Consider the following 19561-nt stretch of genomic DNA (forward strand, 5'->3'; position numbering starts at 1 on the left):
CAGCACTGGCTGTCTATAAATGATGGGGTTAAATAAGCAGCCATTTTAGGAGCCTTACACTAATGGGATGTTTTCTGCAAACAAGTCTTCCCATTCATTGCAAGTGTAATTAGATTGTGATCTATGCATTGAGTACCTAGGCTGTAATACAACAGCAGTACATTTCGGCACCACATACCTGGTCCATCTCCTTGGCTTGCATCATCCAGTCCTTGACGGAAGGAGGTCGATTTCTGCAGGCCACTGGTTTTAGGTTGGTGCTTGAATATTGATGAGGAAAGTTCTTCCAGAGAGCAGCCCAGGAGATATGCAGCTTTCTGTGCCCACTCGTGCCGGGCAAACTGCTTTCTGCCAGCTTTACAAGAACACAGGTTTTTAAATGAAAGGCTCATCTTTACTAAAGAGCAAATGTATATCAGAACAGTAATCCTAGGGAGGGGATGGTGTGGATGTGAGACTTCACTATCAGAACATTGAACACGTATATGTTTGTTCTAGCTGAAGACTGTTCAGGTATAGTCAGTGGGATTCTTTACATTTTTCTAGAATTTCTGTTAATAAATGTATTAGGCTGGGATGAACATCTTAATATATGGTATGAGTGCCACACTTAGGCTGGCCATACACATTAGATAAATGGCAGACTTGAATAAATTACAAGATTTGCTGAATCTATTATCAACTTGCTCAGCTCCTTCTGCTCTATAACATGCTGCTTGCAAACTGTACTGCATTTCATGGTGACAGGTTCTCTTTAAAGGGAACTTGTCACCATGAGATTGAGATACCAGCTACAGGCAGCATGTTATAGAGCAGGAGGAGCGGAGCAGACCGATATATAGAGTTTATGGGAAAAAATTCTGTAAAACTTGTGCTTTAAAGCCCAGAACGTCCAGGAGGCGGTCCTATCAGTGATTGACTGCTTCCCCTCTATAACTGTGTATACCAGGGATCAACAACCTCCAGCACTCCAGATGTTCTGAAACTACAACTCCCAGAATCCTCTTTTCACTTCTGTGGGAGTTACTAAAACAGCCAAATAGGTTTGCATGCTGGGAGTTGTAGTTTCACAGCAGCTGAAGTGCCGAAGGTTGCTGATCCCTGGTGTATACAGACAGAGCTGTCAATCACTGATAGGACCGCCTCCTGGACTTCAAAGCCCAGAATGAGCAGGGATTTAAATGACTAAATTACAAGTTTTACTGACTGTTTTCCACAAAACTATCTAACAATTTGCTCAGCTCCTCCTGCTCTATAACATGCTGCCTGCAGCTAAGGCACCATCTTCAACATGACAGGTTGCCTTTAAGAAAATCGCAGCATGGTGGCTCAGTGGTTAGCACTGGTGCCTTGCAGCATTGGGGTCATAGGTTCGAATACGACCAAGGACAACATCTGCATGGAGTTTGTATGTTTTCCTAATGTTTATGTGGGTTTCCTCCATTACTCCAAAAACACAGTGATAGGGAATTTAGTTTGTGAGCCCCATTGGGGACATCAAGTGATGATCATGTCTGCAAAGCGCTGTGCAATATGTTGTCTAGGTTGTTCTAGGACCCTCGCAAATCACGCACTGACGGCATGAACGTTAATGGAGAAAGACCCTTTTGAGTTGTATTCTTAACTACTCATCCCATCCAGAGTAAATTACACGGCAGCGCTACAAACAGCGGGCTATTATGATGCATTATTCGAGGACTGAAGTTTTTGTTAGCTACAAGGATAGAAATACAGTGTATGGAAATGTCAGAACTGATGCCAGCTCTGGGGTGACAATACCCTTGGCAGAGGCAGTGTAATAAACAAAAAGATAATATTGTTACCCAATAAGGCATGGGCATGAGAGATGAGAAAGACTAGTGTCAATACGACAATGACTTAATTAGACAGCTGTCACACTGTGACCGCCGAGGACAGACAGAGCGTGAAAACAGATAACCGAAGAAACAAATTCACTTGGAGAGATATGAAAGAACGAAGGATGGAACGCCTCTTTACCTTCATCTGCTTCTGTATTGCAACCGAGCAGCATGCAACATGCAAATAAAAACACGCAGTTAGAAAACGAGCACACAGATTGTAATTGTTATGTCGGCTACTGCTTCAAACACAAAGGGACAGAGAAAAGACTGTTAGGAAAGTTTCTTCAAACTGCAACCACAGTGCACTGACCATAGGTGCTGCTGAATTAAGGGTTTATATGATGGGATCTCTGCAGTAGGACAGGAGATGGCAAGCTTGTCCTTTGTCTAACTGAAGCATGCTCAACCTGCGGCCCTCCAGCTGTTGCAAAACTACAACTCCAAGCATGCCTGGATAGCCTACAGCTATTGGGGCATGCTGGGAGTTGTAGTTTTGCAACAGCTGGCGGGACGCAGGTTGAGCATCCCTGGTCTAGCTCATTCAACCACTATCAGACATGGGGATTGACATGTAGCTCAGTACTACCGAGCCACAGAGACTCCATGTGCCATCAAACTATGCTTCATCAGGTGCCATTGTAATGGGCTATGTACAAAGAATAGCTCTGTATGTAATGGAGTATGCCGCATTTAAAATCAAAGCCATACAAGAGTTCAGTAAGGTCCCATGCACCTACTCTACAGGTGGCCTAGTGCAGCTCTATAGAAGATGGAGCTGTAATATGGCCATGTGTATGAGGCCTTAGGGAAGGTATCACAGAAGGTGACCTCATTCAGAAACTCCTACAACTTTCTGATGGGACCAAGAGAAGATCTTGTGAACAGCTGTACTCTCATACCTGCAAGTACTCCTGTTTCCATTCAATGTCCCCTTCTGGTACTCCGCTTTAGATTCATTACACCTCAGGTCCTCTACTCAGCGACAAAAGCTAGATCGGCACTGACAGGAGGAGTTATAGGTGAAATAATGATGCCGCTCTCTCGGCACACAATTTTATCCAGATGGCTTCAATATCCTCATACTGACAGACTTCATTAAAGGGATTCTGTCACCAGATTTAACCCTATTAAGCTAGCTGACATTAGCGATGTGCTAATGTCAGCTAAACCTAACTAGCCTATTCCTACTTTTATCTATGCCCCCGTTACGCCAGAAATCTAACTTTTATAATATGCTAATTAGCCTCTAGGAGCAGGGGGGGGGGGGCGTTGTTCCTGCTCCTAGAGACTCCGTTCTCCCACCTTTGTCGCCTCCCTCCAAGTCCTGATTGACAGGGCCAGTCAGCGCTCACATCTGTCTGCCAGCCCTGTGCTCTGGTGAAATCTCGCACCGTTCAATGAGGAAGCTGGCAGCCTGCGAACGTCTTTCCCTCACCGCGCCTGCGCCGAATACTGAACAGTGCGAGATTTCACAGGGATGGCAGACAGATGTGAGCGCTGCCTGGCCCTGTCAATCACGACTTGAAGGGAGGCGACAAAGGTGGGAGAACGGAGCCTCTAGGAGCAGGAACAACGCCCCCCCCCCCCCCCCCCCCCCCTGCTCCTAGAGGCTAATTAGCATATTATAAAAGTTAGATTTCTGGCGTAACTGGGGCATAGATAAAAGTAGGAATAGGCTAGTTAGGTTTAGCTGACATTAGCACATCGCTAATGTCAGCTAGCTTAATAGGGTTAAATCTGGTGACAGAAACCCTTTAATGCGGCCTTAAATGTGCAGAAAGCACACAGACTTGTCTAGATGAAGATCTCCTTACTACAGCATAAGGCATCTTCTGAAAACCTACAGAAGCCGAGAGGTTTACAGGTCATTAATAGAATCAGCTTCAGATTTCTCGCTAATGAAAAGTAAAGAAAACCCCTATAAATAATCCAATTAATCACTCCTGTGACCACATAATTGGAGTCATCTTGCAATCCATTTCCACATGTACTGAGATTAAGAGATTTAGCCTAAACTTAATCCGCAATTCTTAACCTCAGCATTTTCTAAATTTGGAGATTGCCATTATATTACATATAACTTTTACATATGGATAGTGCTTGAATGCTGGACGGGCAGCTATTTATTGGAATGCACCTAACGATGCAGCACCTATGATCAGGAAACTGATAACATATTGTAAAAGAGCAGCTCCAGTCAATACGGATATGAACATTAGTATTACTAGTCATCACTAGAGTGTAGAAAGGGGTTCCCTGTGCTCCCCAGAGGAAATATTCTAACCTCCATGTGCGTGGCCACATTACATTGCTTTGTAGCTTCAGGTCATAGCTCACATGGGACGTATGCTGATGGACTACTATGTTAGTTGTGAATTATCTGTGATGCATGATAGATCCCGGCAGCTATAGATATGGGGGCACGGGAGCTTCAAGTTATGCTTCTGATGTCAGCACTAACTAACATGATAATATATGTTAAGGTTAAGAGTATGGGCATGAATGGATTTGAAGACTCTTTATATCGGATTGGAGCTGCTCTTTAAAAAAAAAAAAAAATATTTAAATTATAATAATACAACCCTTGGCATTGACACATGCATTATCCAGCAAACCTAGAGACAAGCTGGAGATTTTCATTTAGATTAAAAAATATTTTTTTAGGAAGAATACGTTAATGTAACATGGAAAAGGTGCACTAGAAAATGATACCATTCAAAGGTGTCTGGCCAGGACAAAAGACAAGATACCATAAGTTACTGAATCATGCAACCGTGTGTAGTGTGAAGAAAGCATGCATTCAAGGTATTATTAAGAACATAAGCAGATGATGACTGACCAGCTAGGTCTGAACTATAGACCCCATGCACAGAGTGGCACCAGAGAAACTAGTCCAGTAACAGCTGGTACATCACAAAGGTGGCTGGCTGGCATAGATTCCTATGCCCCCTTTTCGGGAAAGTGACGAGGGCAGCAAAAGAAAAAAGTTTTGCACAAGTGGCATTTAAAAGGTCATAAACATGCAGCTTGTGACTTTTTACCACCAAAAACTGGGGTGAGGGGAATGATAAATTCTCCCCAAATAGTTTATATAGGGCAATGCAGGGATGTTTTCTCACTCTAATGGGTGCATTCACACTGAAGGCAGGATTGGCATATAAAGTATGTAAAACAGATCCACAGGACCCCATTCACCCAACAAAGGTCAAAAGAGTACCCGGAATCGCTACTGCATGAGGAATTGTATACATTTTTAACATGGGAGTCTAGGATAAAAGTATGCCACTGTATCAGATGTACACATCAAGAAATTATTCTCATGTATACCTCACATTTACACCGCAAACAAAATCTAACTGCACCCTTGTTAAAAATCATAAGAACAGACAATAAAATAACATTATACAGATACTTTCGGGGGTCATTTATCAACCTGGTGTAAAGTAGATCTGGCATAGGTGCCCAAAGCAACCAACCAGGTTCCACCTTTCATTTTTGACAGCTCCTTTGGAAAATGAAAGATGGAATCTGGTCGCTATGGGCAACTAAGCCAGTTCTACTTTATACCAGTTTGATAAATGACCCCATTTGTTTTTAACGAATGTGCAGTGGCCAGACTGGTGTGTGGGCTTCTACACTTGTGTTTTACGTGTACCCTATTAGGGTTAGGCGAGTGGTTTCTGCTCACACAAAGCTGGTTTTAGTCTGCCCTCGGTCTCAGACCAAAAAGCAACTACATTTAGGAATAGTTTTTCACCACGAAGCATAACCAGCTTGGCTGATTGTACAGGACTTATAAAAGTGTAGAAGCCAAAATGACTCAGTCCTTTGTATAATAATAGAAAAAAACTCTATTCTGGGGAGCTCCAAGTTCTAGGAGTGAATACATGTAAGTTTGGTACAGTGATTTAACTATTTCCAAGGCTCAGTGCCAGTCGGATTAGTCATGCTCCATGCTATATGGAGAGGTAGAATGTGATCCGCAGCTGGAGGATGAGAAGGAAATGCACACAAGAGATCAAACAGCAAGAGTCAAACCAAGTTACCCAGAGCATCAACATCTGAAACTGCATGGGAAGGTAAGGGTATAGACGGGTTACTGCAGATACAAGCCACATTATACCATCTGCCTTATTAGGGTACACAGATAAGTGCCAACAAAGTGTGTGGAGAAGGGACTCAGCCACCACAAGACACTAAAATAACCTCAGTGCAAGGTGAATGGCATCTGTCAGCAGATTTGTGCCTATGACACTGGCTGACCTGCTGCATGTGCGCTTAGCAGCTGAAGACATCTGGGTTGGTCCAGTGTTCATATGTGCCCGCACTGCTGCGAAAAATTATGTTTTAATAAATGCAAATGAGCCTCTAGGAGCAACGGGGGCGTTGCCGTTACACCTAGAGGCTCTGCTCTCTCTGCAACTGCCATGCCCTCTCCACTTTGATTGACAGGAGCAGGTGTGATGGTGTTTTCACTGCCTGGTCCTGTCAAAGTGCAGAAGGTGCAGAAGTTGCAAAGAAAGCTGAGCCTCTAGGTGTAATGGCGACGCCCCCGTTGCTCCTAGAAGCTCATTTGCACATATCAAAATATCATTTTTCTCAGCAGTGCGGGCACATATGAACACGGGACCAACACAGTTGCCAGTTTCATAGGTACAAATCCGATGACAGATGCTATTTAACGTATGTTCTATAAATGTCTAGAGCTTCACACAGTTAAATCTAGGGTATGGCCAATATAGGAAAAGCCTCTGAGACTTTACCAAAGCCTGCATGCCAGACTGCCTGCTCCAGCACACGTCTCAATAAGACAGGGTATGAAATAAAGCTGCCCCACGGTCGATGCCAAAACTTCCATGTTATATTGCCATTGTTAAAACTAAACCGCAGTGCCAACTTCAGGCTCATGCACACGCCCATGTACTGGACTGATGTTGTACTGGTCCATAATATTGCATCCATAAAAACTGATGGGCACATACTTTATCTCTATATGCCTCCGGATGCATACAGAAGTATACCAAGATTTATTTTCATAGAATTACATGGAATATGAGAAAACAATGGCAGCATGCTTTATTGCATGTTATACTAAGGGAAAATTCAGTGCTGCATGGGGGCACCTGCAGCTCTGTTATACAGAACCATAGGAAGTTCACGTCAGTATACTGCAGTCCTAAAGGGACAATATTGATACCTTTGGTGGCTCCAGCAGATCCCAGGTGGTAAATTGCTCCAAGTATTAACCAAAAAGCCTTTTGCTCCTCAGTGGAGATGCCCAGGATTTTCATAGCTGCCTGCAGTTTGCTGAACAGCTGTGCTGACTTCTGCTTGTCTTCGCCCTGTACAAAACATTGAATATGGATCCTGGTGACTTCAGAAAGCAAGGACAGCAGGTACTTAAATAAGGACGATTCACTCTTCTTTATCACTTAAAAGGATAACTGTCACATTTAGACCCTAATTTCAATTTTCATATATGTAGTTACTAATAACATGATATTCCAGAATCAGTTACTATTAGACTGACTTACCCCATATTTAATAAGATTCAGCCCTTAGCAACCAGTCTGCATAAAACTGCAATTTCACTATTCAGTTAAGATGGCCGCCACTGCCCTCACCCTGAGGCTAATCCCACCTGTCCTTACTAGCCAGTAACAATAGCCCCCCAAAAGTGTCAGTAACCAGAGCCCTCCCCCCTAAAGGGTTAATCTCCTGCAGCACAAAGGGGTCCTCTTACCACATGTTGCTTTCATTTATACACAGAGCAGACGGCAGATCTCCCTTCCCTGTTGTGCGCTGCTCCAACTCTGCATTCTCCAGCTCTGCTGGGTGAGGGAGCGTCTGCCAAGCACAGGGACAGGGAGAAGTGCACACAGCCCAGGCACTGTTATCAGCTGCTGGGGAGGACCTGGCTTTAATCATTTACTTACAGTCCCTGGCTGTCAGTAATGTGACCCTGCACGCTGCGTGCTCCGTCCTTCAACAGATAGACGGACCATGCCTAGCAACCCTATTTTAAGCACAGGTAAAAGTAGGCAGTACAGGGAACAAAAATGTGTAATTAAGGGGTAATTGAATACACAGTGAAAAGTTGAAATAGGGCCACCAAGGTGATATTAATCACCACAATCCAATACTCAAAAAAATAATAATAAGACCGTTATCCTTTAATATTAAAAGCCAGCATGACAAGTCTCCTCTGCTTTTAGATGCAAGTATTTTGACTCTACGTACACAATGCGAGCAGACAGGCACACAATTACTATGCTTATGACTAGTAAATCTTATCTTGTCCTGACTAAATATTTCTACAATTTACAAAAAATTCCCCATGTTGGTGAGAAATCCAGCTTTTGAGGTATTTTGCATACATGCTCATCTCAGTGTGTATGTGTTCTGAATGGAGACAGGTGAGTAACCTGCTGATGGCTTAATACATCAAGAGAAAAATGATAAGGAATGTTGAAATCCAGCTGCTCAATCCTTCTGTCCCTTTTCATTAAGTCAGGAGACCCTCATACACATTTCATGGTCGGTTGGTCCCACTGACATTATTGGGTTCAGCCAACATTATTCTAAGGTGTACAACCAGCTTAAAGGTTCACTATTCACTAAGTTTTCAAAAAACTTTTAATGTGTCATACAGACAAATCAAAAAAGTTTAGATTGGTGTGAGTCTGAGCGCTGAGACCCCCCACAATCCATACCAAAAGTGTTCCCTTATCACACTCCCTCTCAGCTCTGCTGGACGGAATTGAGACGGGCCCATAGACTTCTATGGAGATTGTCTTGAGGAGGAGTGCACATGCTTCTCTCACCTCGTTCGAGTGATCGGTGGGGGTCTCAACACTCAGACCCCCACCAATCATAACTTTTGATATGTCTCTACGACATATCAAAAGTTTTGGAAACGTTAGTGACCCTTAGGCTACTTTCACACTGGTGTTTTGGCTTTCCGTTTGAGAGATCCGTTCAGGGCTCTCACAAGCGGTCCAAAACGGATCAGTTTTGCCCTAATACATTCTGAATGGAAAAGGATCCGCTCAGAATGCATCAGTTTGCCTCCGATCAGTCTCCATTCCGCTCTGGAGGCGGACACCAAAACGCTGCCTGCAGCCTTTTGCTGTCCGTCCTGACGAAGCGGAGCCAAACGGATCCATCCTGGCACACAATGTAAGTCAATGGGGACGGATCCGTTTTCTCTGACACAATCTGGCACAATAGAAAACGGATCAGTCTCCCAATGACTTTCAATGGAGCTCATGACGGATCCGTCTTGGTTATGTTACAGATAATACAAACGGATCCGTTTATGACGGATGCATGCGGTTGTATTATTGTAACTGATCCATTTTTGCAGATCCATGACGGATCTGCCCAAAACGCAAGTGTGAAAGTAGCCTAATGCTACTGTGATATCTCCAACATCTGCATTCTGAATTGGCCTATATTCTGTAGTGATCTGCAAATTTCACCAGGATTTTCATATTAATGGCCTATCCTCATCAATATGAGACTCGCAGAACCCCAGCGATCAGCTGTTTAAGGCAGGCATGCTCAACCTGCGGCCCTCCAGCTTTTGCAAAACTACAACTCCCATCATTTCCTAACAGCCTACAGCTATCATCCTACAGCAGGGCATCGTGGGAGTTGTAGTTTTACAACAGCTGGAGGGCCGCAGATTGAGCATCCCTGGTTTAAGGAAACCGCAGCGCTCACCGGAGCTTCGATGAACGGTGCAGCCTCCTCGCAGCTAACCCAGCACAGCGCCATCCATTATATAGCGGCCGCGCTTGGTATCACAGCTCAGCCCCATGCACTTAAATGGGACTGAGCTGCACCCAGGCCATTTGAGTGATGAACGTGATGTCACATAGTCTAGGAAGAAGCTTCACAAAGCATCACAGCTTCTTCAAACAGCTGATCAGCAGGGATGCCGTGAGTTAGACCCCACTGATCTCCCGGAGGATGAGCAATCAATATGAAAATCCCAGAAAACCTTTTTATGATGGATGGATGAATAAACAGATACATTCTTTTATACTATTTCATGATGGGTTTATCATTTATACAAGTTCCTAATATATAATTTAAAGAAAAGCTTCTGAATGTTGCTCCAACCTTTTGACCAATATTAGACTTAGTCATTTAATTATTGAGGAAAATTATCCAATATCACATGTCTGAGTGGCAAAAGTATGTGAACCTTTCAGTATCTGGTGCGACTCCCTTGGGCACTAAACATGTCCAGTAATTGTTGTTTAGTCCTGCACAATGGCTTGGAGGGTTTTCTCTCACGATCATGAACAGCTCGCTTCAGGTCCTTCCACAAAATTTCTATTGGATTAAAAGGTCAGAACATTGACTTGGCCATTCCAAAATTTTACCAATTTTTGGTAGGATGACTTGTGTGCCTAGGGTCGTTGTCTGCGTGACCCATGTCCTCTTGAGATTCAGCTCACAGACAGATGTCCTAAAATGTCCTTTAGAATTTGCTGGTAGAATTTAGAATTCATTGTTCCTTCAATGATGGCAAGCCGTCCTGGCACAGATGCTGCAAAACATGCCATGATACCACCACTGTGTTTCCCAGATGGGATGAGGTTTTTATGCTGGAATGCAGTGTTTTCCTTTCTCCAAATAGGACGCTTCTCATTTAAACGGAAAAGTTCTATTTTGGTCTCCTCCGTGCACAAAACATTGTTCCAATAGCTTGTCCAGGTGATCTTTGATAAACTGCAAATGGACAGTAATATTCTTTTTGGAGATTGATGAAGTGCAGAGCAAGACGGTACTTCTGGTATACTATGTTCTTTTTGGAGACCAGTGTCTTTCTCCTTGCAATTCTGTAATGTGCTCCATTGATGTTCAAGGTCCTCGTAAAGAAGGGCTCAGGAACATTAACATTACGTAACATCAGAAAGGCCTTCAGTTGCTTAGAGGTTATCTTGGGTTCCTTTGTGATCTCAACTAATAAAGATCACGTCAACAACTCCTGGGGGTAATAAGGTAACACTGGTCTTAAATTTCCTCCATTTGTACACATTCTGTCTGACTGTGGATTGGTGAAAACCAAACTCTTCAGAGATGGCTTTGTCACTTTTTCCAGCCTGATGAGTATTAACAACTCTTCTGAGGTCCTCAGAAATCTTTGTTCATGCCATGATACAAGTCTGCAAACGTGTTGTAAAGATCAGACTTTAAGAGATTCCTATTCTTTAAATAAGAAGGTCACCTTCTCACACCTGGTTGTCCTCTCATTGACTGAAAACACCTGACTCTAATTTCACTTTCAAATCATCTGCTAATCATAAAGGTTCACATAATTTTGTCACTCAACGACACGTGATTTGGATAATTTTCCTCACTAAATAAATGCCCAAGTCTAATATTTTTAAATCATTTGTTTGATTTAGTTATCTTTATCTACTTTTAGAATTAGATGTAGTTTTAGGTCAAATGTATGCAGAAATAGAAAAAAAAACACAAAAAACTTTGAAACACCACTGTAAATCATTTGATGGTAATGACCATTGTATAATGCATCTATCCCTGCTTCAAGGCTTCTTTTATAAAGGGAAACCATGACACAAGTGTGAATATAGGCCCACTCCCTCTGTATTAGTTAGTGCTAAGTTTGAAATGAGTTTACCTGGTTGTTTTCATTTTTATCATCATGTTCTCGCTCATTTTATACTATACTGTGAAATGTTACAGAAGGTCAGGGCTCTACATAACTGTGTCCTAGCGTATTCTCAAGGTGAAAACGCCTTTAATATGTTTAAAAGCCATAAAAAAAAAAAAAATTACCTTTTCCATTATATTCAACTTTACTGTAGAAGAGACTGAATGAGCCGTGTACAAAGAGGTTGCTGAACCAGGTTGGTGTCAGATTGCCAGCATTTATGGTGAATCACCAATGCTAGATTAATGTCTGAATGCCATTCATCATGCACAAAGCAGGCCTGTCACCTCTCCTGACATGTCTTAGTAACTATGTGCATTCTTCATGTAATAATTCTCAAGCATATTTTCATATAACTGCATGTCCTGCCATTTATATGTTATTCCTACTACAAGTTGATTGAATGAATTGCCAGTACTATGCAATTAAGGTCCATATTCCTTCCAGAACAGGGTTTCTCAACTCCGGTCCTCGGGACCCACCTACCGGTCAAGATTTGACAATATCCCACAGAATGAACACCTGTAGTAAGTCCTGACGGATGGACACTAATTATATCACCTGCTCAATACTAAGGAAATCCTGAAAACATGACCGGTAGGAGGGTCCTGAGGACCGGAGTGGAGAAACCCTGTTCTAGAAGTTTATGGATTAACAGAGGAATGTTCTAACAATAGATGCCCCAGAATGGTTATTACAAGGGGATGCAAGTATTTACTAAAACAGATATGTCAGGAGAGGTGACTTGAACTCTACAGTCAAATACGTTTTCAAACGCTTTAGGGCTCATGCACACGACCACGGCATATTTTGCGGTCTGCAAATTGCGGATCCGTAAAACACGGATCCCACAAGTGTGTGTGCTGCAATTTGTGGAACAGAACGGGCCGCCTATAATAGAAATGCCTATTCTTGTCCACAAAACGGACAAGAATAGGACACATTCTATTTATTTTGCGGCCCCACGGAACAGAGCAACGGATGCAGACAGCACACGGGGTGCAGTCCGCATCTTTTGCGGCCCCATTGAAGTGAATGGGTCCGCATCCAAGCTGCAAAAAATGCGGTTTGGATGCAGACGCAAACCACGTTCGTGTGCACGAACCCTTAAACTGCAGATATGGAGCCCAGATCACTATTTTTTATTTTCCTACTGCCCCCTGTTCCCCACTGTCAGCAAACAGAGCTGCATTGAAATACATTGTCAGGACTGCCGTGCACATGTACAGGAGTCCTGTCCATTATGTTATAACAGCACAGCAGTCCTGACTGTGTATTTCATGCAGGTAGTAAGAAAATGAAAAAGATTGAAAATCTGGAATTCATATCTGCAGTACTATTCATGTATTACTATAGTTAATGGTCCTAAATTGGGGTGACAGATTCCCTTTAATATGCCAAATATGCAGAGAACTGCTTACCTTTGACGTAATGCCAAACACATTGTTTTCTGCCAAGTGGTTGAGATGAAGCTCTGTCCTACAGAGGTAAAGACAAGTTTTAATTACAATGAATTACTAATAGTAATGCTAAACGATTCAGTAAAAGTTTATACTGAAACGGGATGTCCCATTGCACTGTCCATCAGTGACTTACTATTACAGAGAGCTGATCACAGGGGGTCCCACAACCCTGACCTCAATGATCAACTGTTGGCTGCTTACTATTTATATGTCTTGTAGTAACATTGCAGGTGAAAGGTAGTTATATGTAGTACCCACAATGGGCATATGTCTAATATGCATCAGGTTTCCTGTCTAACAGAGTGGGTGTATCAAGCAGACAACCACTCTCTATTACTTGCATATGCCCCAATACCCCATAAGGCGGTATTCACTTTACCTCATTGCTTCTGTCAACCGCAACTGATCCACTTCCAAACCAAACTAAATGGATACTGATAGAACTCATTGACTTCAATGGGGTCTATTGGATTCCCAGTATAGCACTGCAGACTACACTACTCTCATCCAAAATACGGGAATGTTTGGAGAAATTACAACGGATCACCAGAATACGGCTACATGCACACGACCGTTGTGTGTTTTGCGGTCCGCAAATTGTGGCACGGACAGCCATTAATATAACTGCCTATTCTTGTCTGCAAAACGGACAATAATAGGAGATGTTATATATTTTATTGCGGGGCTACGGAACGGAGCAACGGATGCGGACAGCACACGGAGTGGTGTCCGCATCTTTTGTGGCCCCATTGAAGTGAATGGGTCCGCATCCAAACTGCAAAAACTGCGGCTCGGATGCGGACCCAAACAACGTTCGTGTACATGAGGCCTACTTGTGTGCACCAGTTTGTGGGTCTTATTTATTCAGGTTCAAAAAGCCTGACCATTGAAAGAAATCTGCACATACTGGAGAAAATTGACAGCTTGGCTCAAGTCAAATTGTTTCTTATCCACATACAAAGAATTAAATTTTTTTTTTTTTTTTAAAGAGCACAAGTGTAAAAGTATGCAACATAGGCATTAAAGAGCATTCGTCACCATGCCACAATCTACCCTATTAAACCTGGGTTGATCATGCTTTCACAGCTACCTTCCTTTCTGCAATCAGATGTTCCATTACAGAGAAATCCTAACTTTTAGTAATATGCTAATGAGGTGCTTGGAGCACAGAGGGCCATCATTGCTCCTTGGAGCACCACTGCCATTCCTCCTCTCCTCTGTCGCCACTCCCTCTCACTGCTCCGATGCCTGGCCCTGAAATCTCATGCATGCATTTTGATATGCAATCTATATTTAAAGAAGGCAAATTTTGTGGTCTACTGAAATTCGTGCCATGTGATCACTTAGGTTGGCGGCATGTGTTGCTATGTTTCCGGTAAAATAACAGGCACAATGGCGGAACCCAATGGTCAATGAGGCCCATCAGACTTCATTGATTTCTGTCTATTGACACACAGTTCTATGAAATGCAGATGATCTACATGTATACATTGTAGTCACCATAAAGAAAAATATATATATCTTTTATCTTTTATCAAATGAAAACTTGCCATGAGTAATGCCAGCCTAACATAAATAATCTACAAACTAGTCTTCTATGATCAATAGGCATAAATTGCCCAGGAACCAAAGCCGCGATAAGATCCTAGGCACAGAAAACTCAGTGACTTACAGCCTAGTTCCTGAATTTAATCAAACAGTTTTAGTTAGATAGGATGAATGTGGAAAATAAAATACCCAACAGAAAAACATAAATCTCTATGTTCAGGATTTTGAGTGGATTATGGAGACTAAACTGCATTCAAGTAGTTGCTTCTGTTAAAGAACATTTGGGATATGGAGTCAAGTTCAACAGCAAAATTCAGCTTCTTGAGTTACCGGAGTGTGCTGTCTGCACCGGCCAAGAGGTAGTAAAAGACATTAAATGTTACTTCATTTTCTGGACGTCTAGCCACTCTGAGTTTCTCCAAAAGCATAGTCTGAAATTTAAAAAAATATATATAATAAGGATCAAGACATGTTGTGTTTACAACAAAGCTCCTACTGTATAGATCATCCATGAGTCTCCCTTAGATAGAGGAGATCTTCCAGTCTCCAGACATAGCAGTCAAGTCTACCACAGAATGATGTCACCAGTATGAGCAGCTATCTGCCAACACTACTGGCTACGGGAGGGCACTCTGCTGGTACCACTGCCTACGGGAGGGCACTCTGCTGGTACCACTGCCTACGGGAGGGCACTCTGCTGGTACCACTGCCTACGGGAGGGCACTCTGCTGGTACCACTGCCTACGGGAGGGCACTCTGCTGGTACCACTGCCTACGGGAGGGCACTCTGCTGGTACCACTGCCTACGGGAGGGCACTCTGCTGGTACCACTGCCTACGGGAGGGCACTCTGCTGGTACCACTGCCTACGGGAGGGCACTCTGCTGGTACCACTGCCTACGGGAGGGCACTCTGCTGGTACCACTGCCTACGGGAGGGCACTCTGCTGGTACCACTGCCTACGGGAGGGCACTCTGCTGGTACCACTGCCTACGGGAGGGCACTCTGCTGGTACCACTGCCTACGGGAGGGCACTCTGCTGGTACCACTGCCTACGGGAGGGCACTCTGCTGGTACCACTGCCTACGGGAGGGCACTCTGCTGGTACCACTGCCTACGGGAGGGCACTCTGCTGGTACCACTGCCTACGGGAGGGCACTCTGCTGGTACCACTGCCTACGGGAGGGCACTCTGCTGGTACCACTGCCTACGGGAGGGCACTCTGCTGGTACCACTGCCTACGGGAGGGCACTCTGCTGGTACCACTGCCTACGGGAGGGCACTCTGCTGGTACCACTGCCTACGGGAGGGCACTCTGCTGGTACCACTGCCTACGGGAGGGCACTCTGCTGGTACCACTGCCTACGGGAGGGCACTCTGCTGGTACCACTGCCTACGGGAGGGCACTCTGCTGGTACCACTGCCTACGGGAGGGCACTCTGCTGGTACCACTGCCTACGGGAGGGCACTCTGCTGGTACCACTGCCTACGGGAGGGCACTCTGCTGGTACCACTGCCTACGGGAGGGCACTCTGCTGGTACCACTGCCTACGGGAGGGCACTCTGCTGGTACCACTGCCTACGGGAGGGCACTCTGCTGGTACCACTGCCTACGGGAGGGCACTCTGCTGGTACCACTGCCTACGGGAGGGCACTCTGCTGGTACCACTGCCTACGGGAGGGCACTCTGCTGGTACCACTGCCTACGGGAGGGCACTCTGCTGGTACCACTGCCTACGGGAGGGCACTCTGCTGGTACCACTGCCTACGGGAGGGCACTCTGCTGGTACCACTGCCTACGGGAGGGCACTCTGCTGGTACCACTGCCTACGGGAGGGCACTCTGCTGGTACCACTGCCTACGGGAGGGCACTCTGCTGGTACCACTGCCTACGGGAGGGCACTCTGCTGGTACCACTGCCTACGGGAGGGCACTCTGCTGGTACCACTGCCTACGGGAGGGCACTCTGCTGGTACCACTGCCTACGGGAGGGCACTCTGCTGGTACCACTGCTCATGGGAGGGCACTCTGCTGGTACCACTGCTCATGGGAGGGCTCTCTGCTGGTACCACTGCTCATGGGAGGGCTCTCTATCAAAGCTTGTGATGTGATGGACTGTATGAGTTGGGGTCTGATAAAGGTTTGTACTTGCCTGTTATGGCCTAAACTACTAACTTGTTACATGACTTACACATGTGGAATTTTCCTTCTAGAAATTAGAAATGACCCAATGCTCGTGAAAAGATGCTTAAAGGGGTTGTCCCACGAAAAATATTCTATAGTTTTCAAATGAGAACCTGGATCTGAATACTTTTGTAGTTGCATGCACTTAACAATATAGTATAGCCACCAAGTTATTCAATACAATTCAGCTGTATAGCACCCCTGGTGTTTGTTTTTTCTCTCATTTCTTTGTCCTGCTCACTGAGATAGCCGCACATGATCAGTTTTATCCTTCACCTTCCTCCTGAGCTGTGATAGGCAGAGCATGGACACGCCTCCTGAGCTGCAGCAGAAAAGACCCTCCCCTTGAGCTGTCAGCTTGATATAAGTCTAGTAGAGCAATGAATGGGGAGATCTCTGGATCCATGTGAGGTACAGGAATGGTTTTAGCTTTGTCACATTTTTTACACTAGTTATGGTATAAGGCTACTTTCACACTAGCGTTTTAGGTTTCCGGTATTGAGATCCGTCATATGAGCTCAATACCGGAGAAAAAAAAACGCTTCAGTTTTGTCCCCATTCATTGTCAATGGGGACAAAACTGAACTAAACGGAACGGAATGCTCCAAAATGCATTCTGTTCAGTTTAGTTGCGTTCTCATACCAAAGAGCAAACCGCAACATGTTGTAGTTTGCTTTCCGTCCTGGGATGCAGAACAAGACGGAACCGGCATGACCCCCAATGCAAGTCAATGGGGACGAATGATTCCCGGCAGGGTTCAGCAAAAACGCTTCCGTTACTGATAATACAATCGCCTGCATCCGTTATGAACGGATCCGGTTGTATTATTTTTAACATTGCCAAGACTGATTCGTCATAAACTCCATTGAAAGTCAATAGAGGAAGGATCCGTTTTCTATTGTGGCAGAGAAAACGGATCGTTCCTCTATTGACTTTCAATGGAGTTTATGACGAATCAGTCTTGGCAATGTTAAAAATAATACAACCGGATCCGTTCATAACGGATGCAGGCGATTGTATTATCAGTAACGGAAGCGTTTTTGCTGAACCCTGCCGGATCTAGTACAAACACTAGTGTGAATGTAGCCCAACTCCTTTAATATCCAGTGTTCCCCCCTCTCTGCTGAAGGCTAAATAGCACTTCACACAGGTTTCCAAACCCAAGCACATCTCTCATGAAAAGTCTTGGTGACCTAAAGCTCATTGAAATCATTTTAAAAGTCCACACACCCACCTGTATAGTTGCTGAAGCCACCTGCCCAGCCTGGTCAAAGTCCAATGAAATGATTTGCGAGAACCGTGTGGAATTTCCATTCAGACTTGAGCCACTATTGCCAAAGGCTTCCAGGATGGTATATACAGCTTGCCATTTTTCAGCTGCAAAAAATAAATAAAAAATAAAAAGACATTATTCTTAATAATCCATTTTGTTAACTAGGAAACTTTATCAAAATTTCTGCATTCAAATAAAATAGATTCACACAAATATAAAGCAGTCAAGCACATACATATAAAAAAGTTGTTCCCATCTTATGCATTTATATTATATTCATTAGGGATGAGCGAATCAACTTCGGATGAAACATCCGAAGCAGATTCGCTCATCCCTAATATTCATATTAAGCATTTGCAGCATATCCTCAGAATTGCTTAGGAATTGCACACACTTATACAACAGTGTCACCTAGAGGCCTACACTAGCATTGCAATATTAAAAAAAACCTAGTGACTATGAGAAATTCCAAGAACTATAAATCTACACAATATTCCAACACAAAATAATTATACATAGCGTATTCCTACACTTCCTTCATATGAGCCACTATACCTGAAAAGATCTTTCCCGTGCTACCAGACACTGTGGCCAGGTACTGGATAACATGCTGGCAGCTTGTCGTTTTGCCGGAACCACTGCTACCCAGTAAGACTATAGACTGATCCTGCCGAGTCATGAGCATATTCCAGTATGCAGCCTGGGCCACGCCATATATGTGAGGCGATGTGTCTTCTCTGCGACATCCTTTGAACATGTGCATCACCTGTGAGGAGACAAGACAAATTTATAGGACATCATCATAGAAAAAAAAAAAAAGTGTGCAAAGTAGATCTCCTCCAGAAAGATGGAAAACGGTCTCTCTGGTGCCACATTTTGGAGATAGGTAGCACTACCTGGCCTACAAAACCACATGGTCCAACCTGGCAGTCTCCACAAGGAGAAATTATATTCCCCCGAACCACATAAAAAGCATCTCACTCAGCAAAAACCCCAAAACTGCTGTCAGATTGTGGGTCTATGTTCCTTATGGAGAAGAGTCTGGCTTGGCATATATCCTTAGTCATGTTGACAGGTCAGACACTGACGTACAGGGAGACTCTAGACAGTTCTCATTCCTGGAGGAGACTTATTTTTCACACCTTTTCCCCCAGGTGCTCCCTACACCAACCTGGCAGTCACCACAAGGAGAGACTTGGGGGCATATTTAATAAGACCGCTGGAGTTATGAAGATGAGCCGGCCTCTCGATAACTTTGGCGCATCCAGCGCCAGTTCTAAATGTAAGACCGCTTAATTGTTGTCTTACATTAATACTTTTTTCTATGCCTAAAACAGGTGTAGAAAATGGTAAATGAGACAAGCCTGCCGGCCTGTCCCCTTCCCCGTTCACAATTCTAGACCTAGTGCGAGCAGGGCGACATCACCGATACTGGCGCAACTAACCACTGCACCACCATCTGCGCCTGAAAGAGGCATACTTCAGCTTAATAAATGACCTCCTTTATCTTCCCAAGTGCTGTATGGTGCCATGGAGGGGT

The 19561-nt window shown here is 44.2% G+C and overlaps 1 protein-coding gene across 20 annotated transcripts in view; it reads right to left on the reverse strand.

The window, feature by feature from the left end:
- MYO18A (myosin XVIIIA) overlaps window positions 1-19561 on the reverse strand; it is a 316966-nt gene that overhangs the window by 170037 nt on the left and 127368 nt on the right. For 19 of the 20 annotated variants that reach the window (XM_040423434.1, XM_040423435.1, XM_040423437.1 and 16 more), the window contains 7 exons: window positions 18577-18787; window positions 17983-18125; window positions 14895-14995; window positions 12975-13032; window positions 7060-7204; window positions 1999-2010; window positions 179-355 (listed from right to left, as the gene is read on the reverse strand). In XM_040423434.1, the coding sequence (XP_040279368.1) occupies window positions 179-355; window positions 1999-2010; window positions 7060-7204; window positions 12975-13032; window positions 14895-14995; window positions 17983-18125; window positions 18577-18787 (847 nt within the window). The remainder of the gene's footprint in view (window positions 1-178; window positions 356-1998; window positions 2011-7059; window positions 7205-12974; window positions 13033-14894; window positions 14996-17982; window positions 18126-18576; window positions 18788-19561) is intronic. The other variant, XM_040423419.1, reaches the window with a different exon arrangement.

This window comes from Bufo bufo, chromosome 3 (assembly GCF_905171765.1).
Source record: "Bufo bufo chromosome 3, aBufBuf1.1, whole genome shotgun sequence".
Taxonomy (NCBI): Eukaryota; Metazoa; Chordata; class Amphibia; order Anura; family Bufonidae; genus Bufo; species Bufo bufo.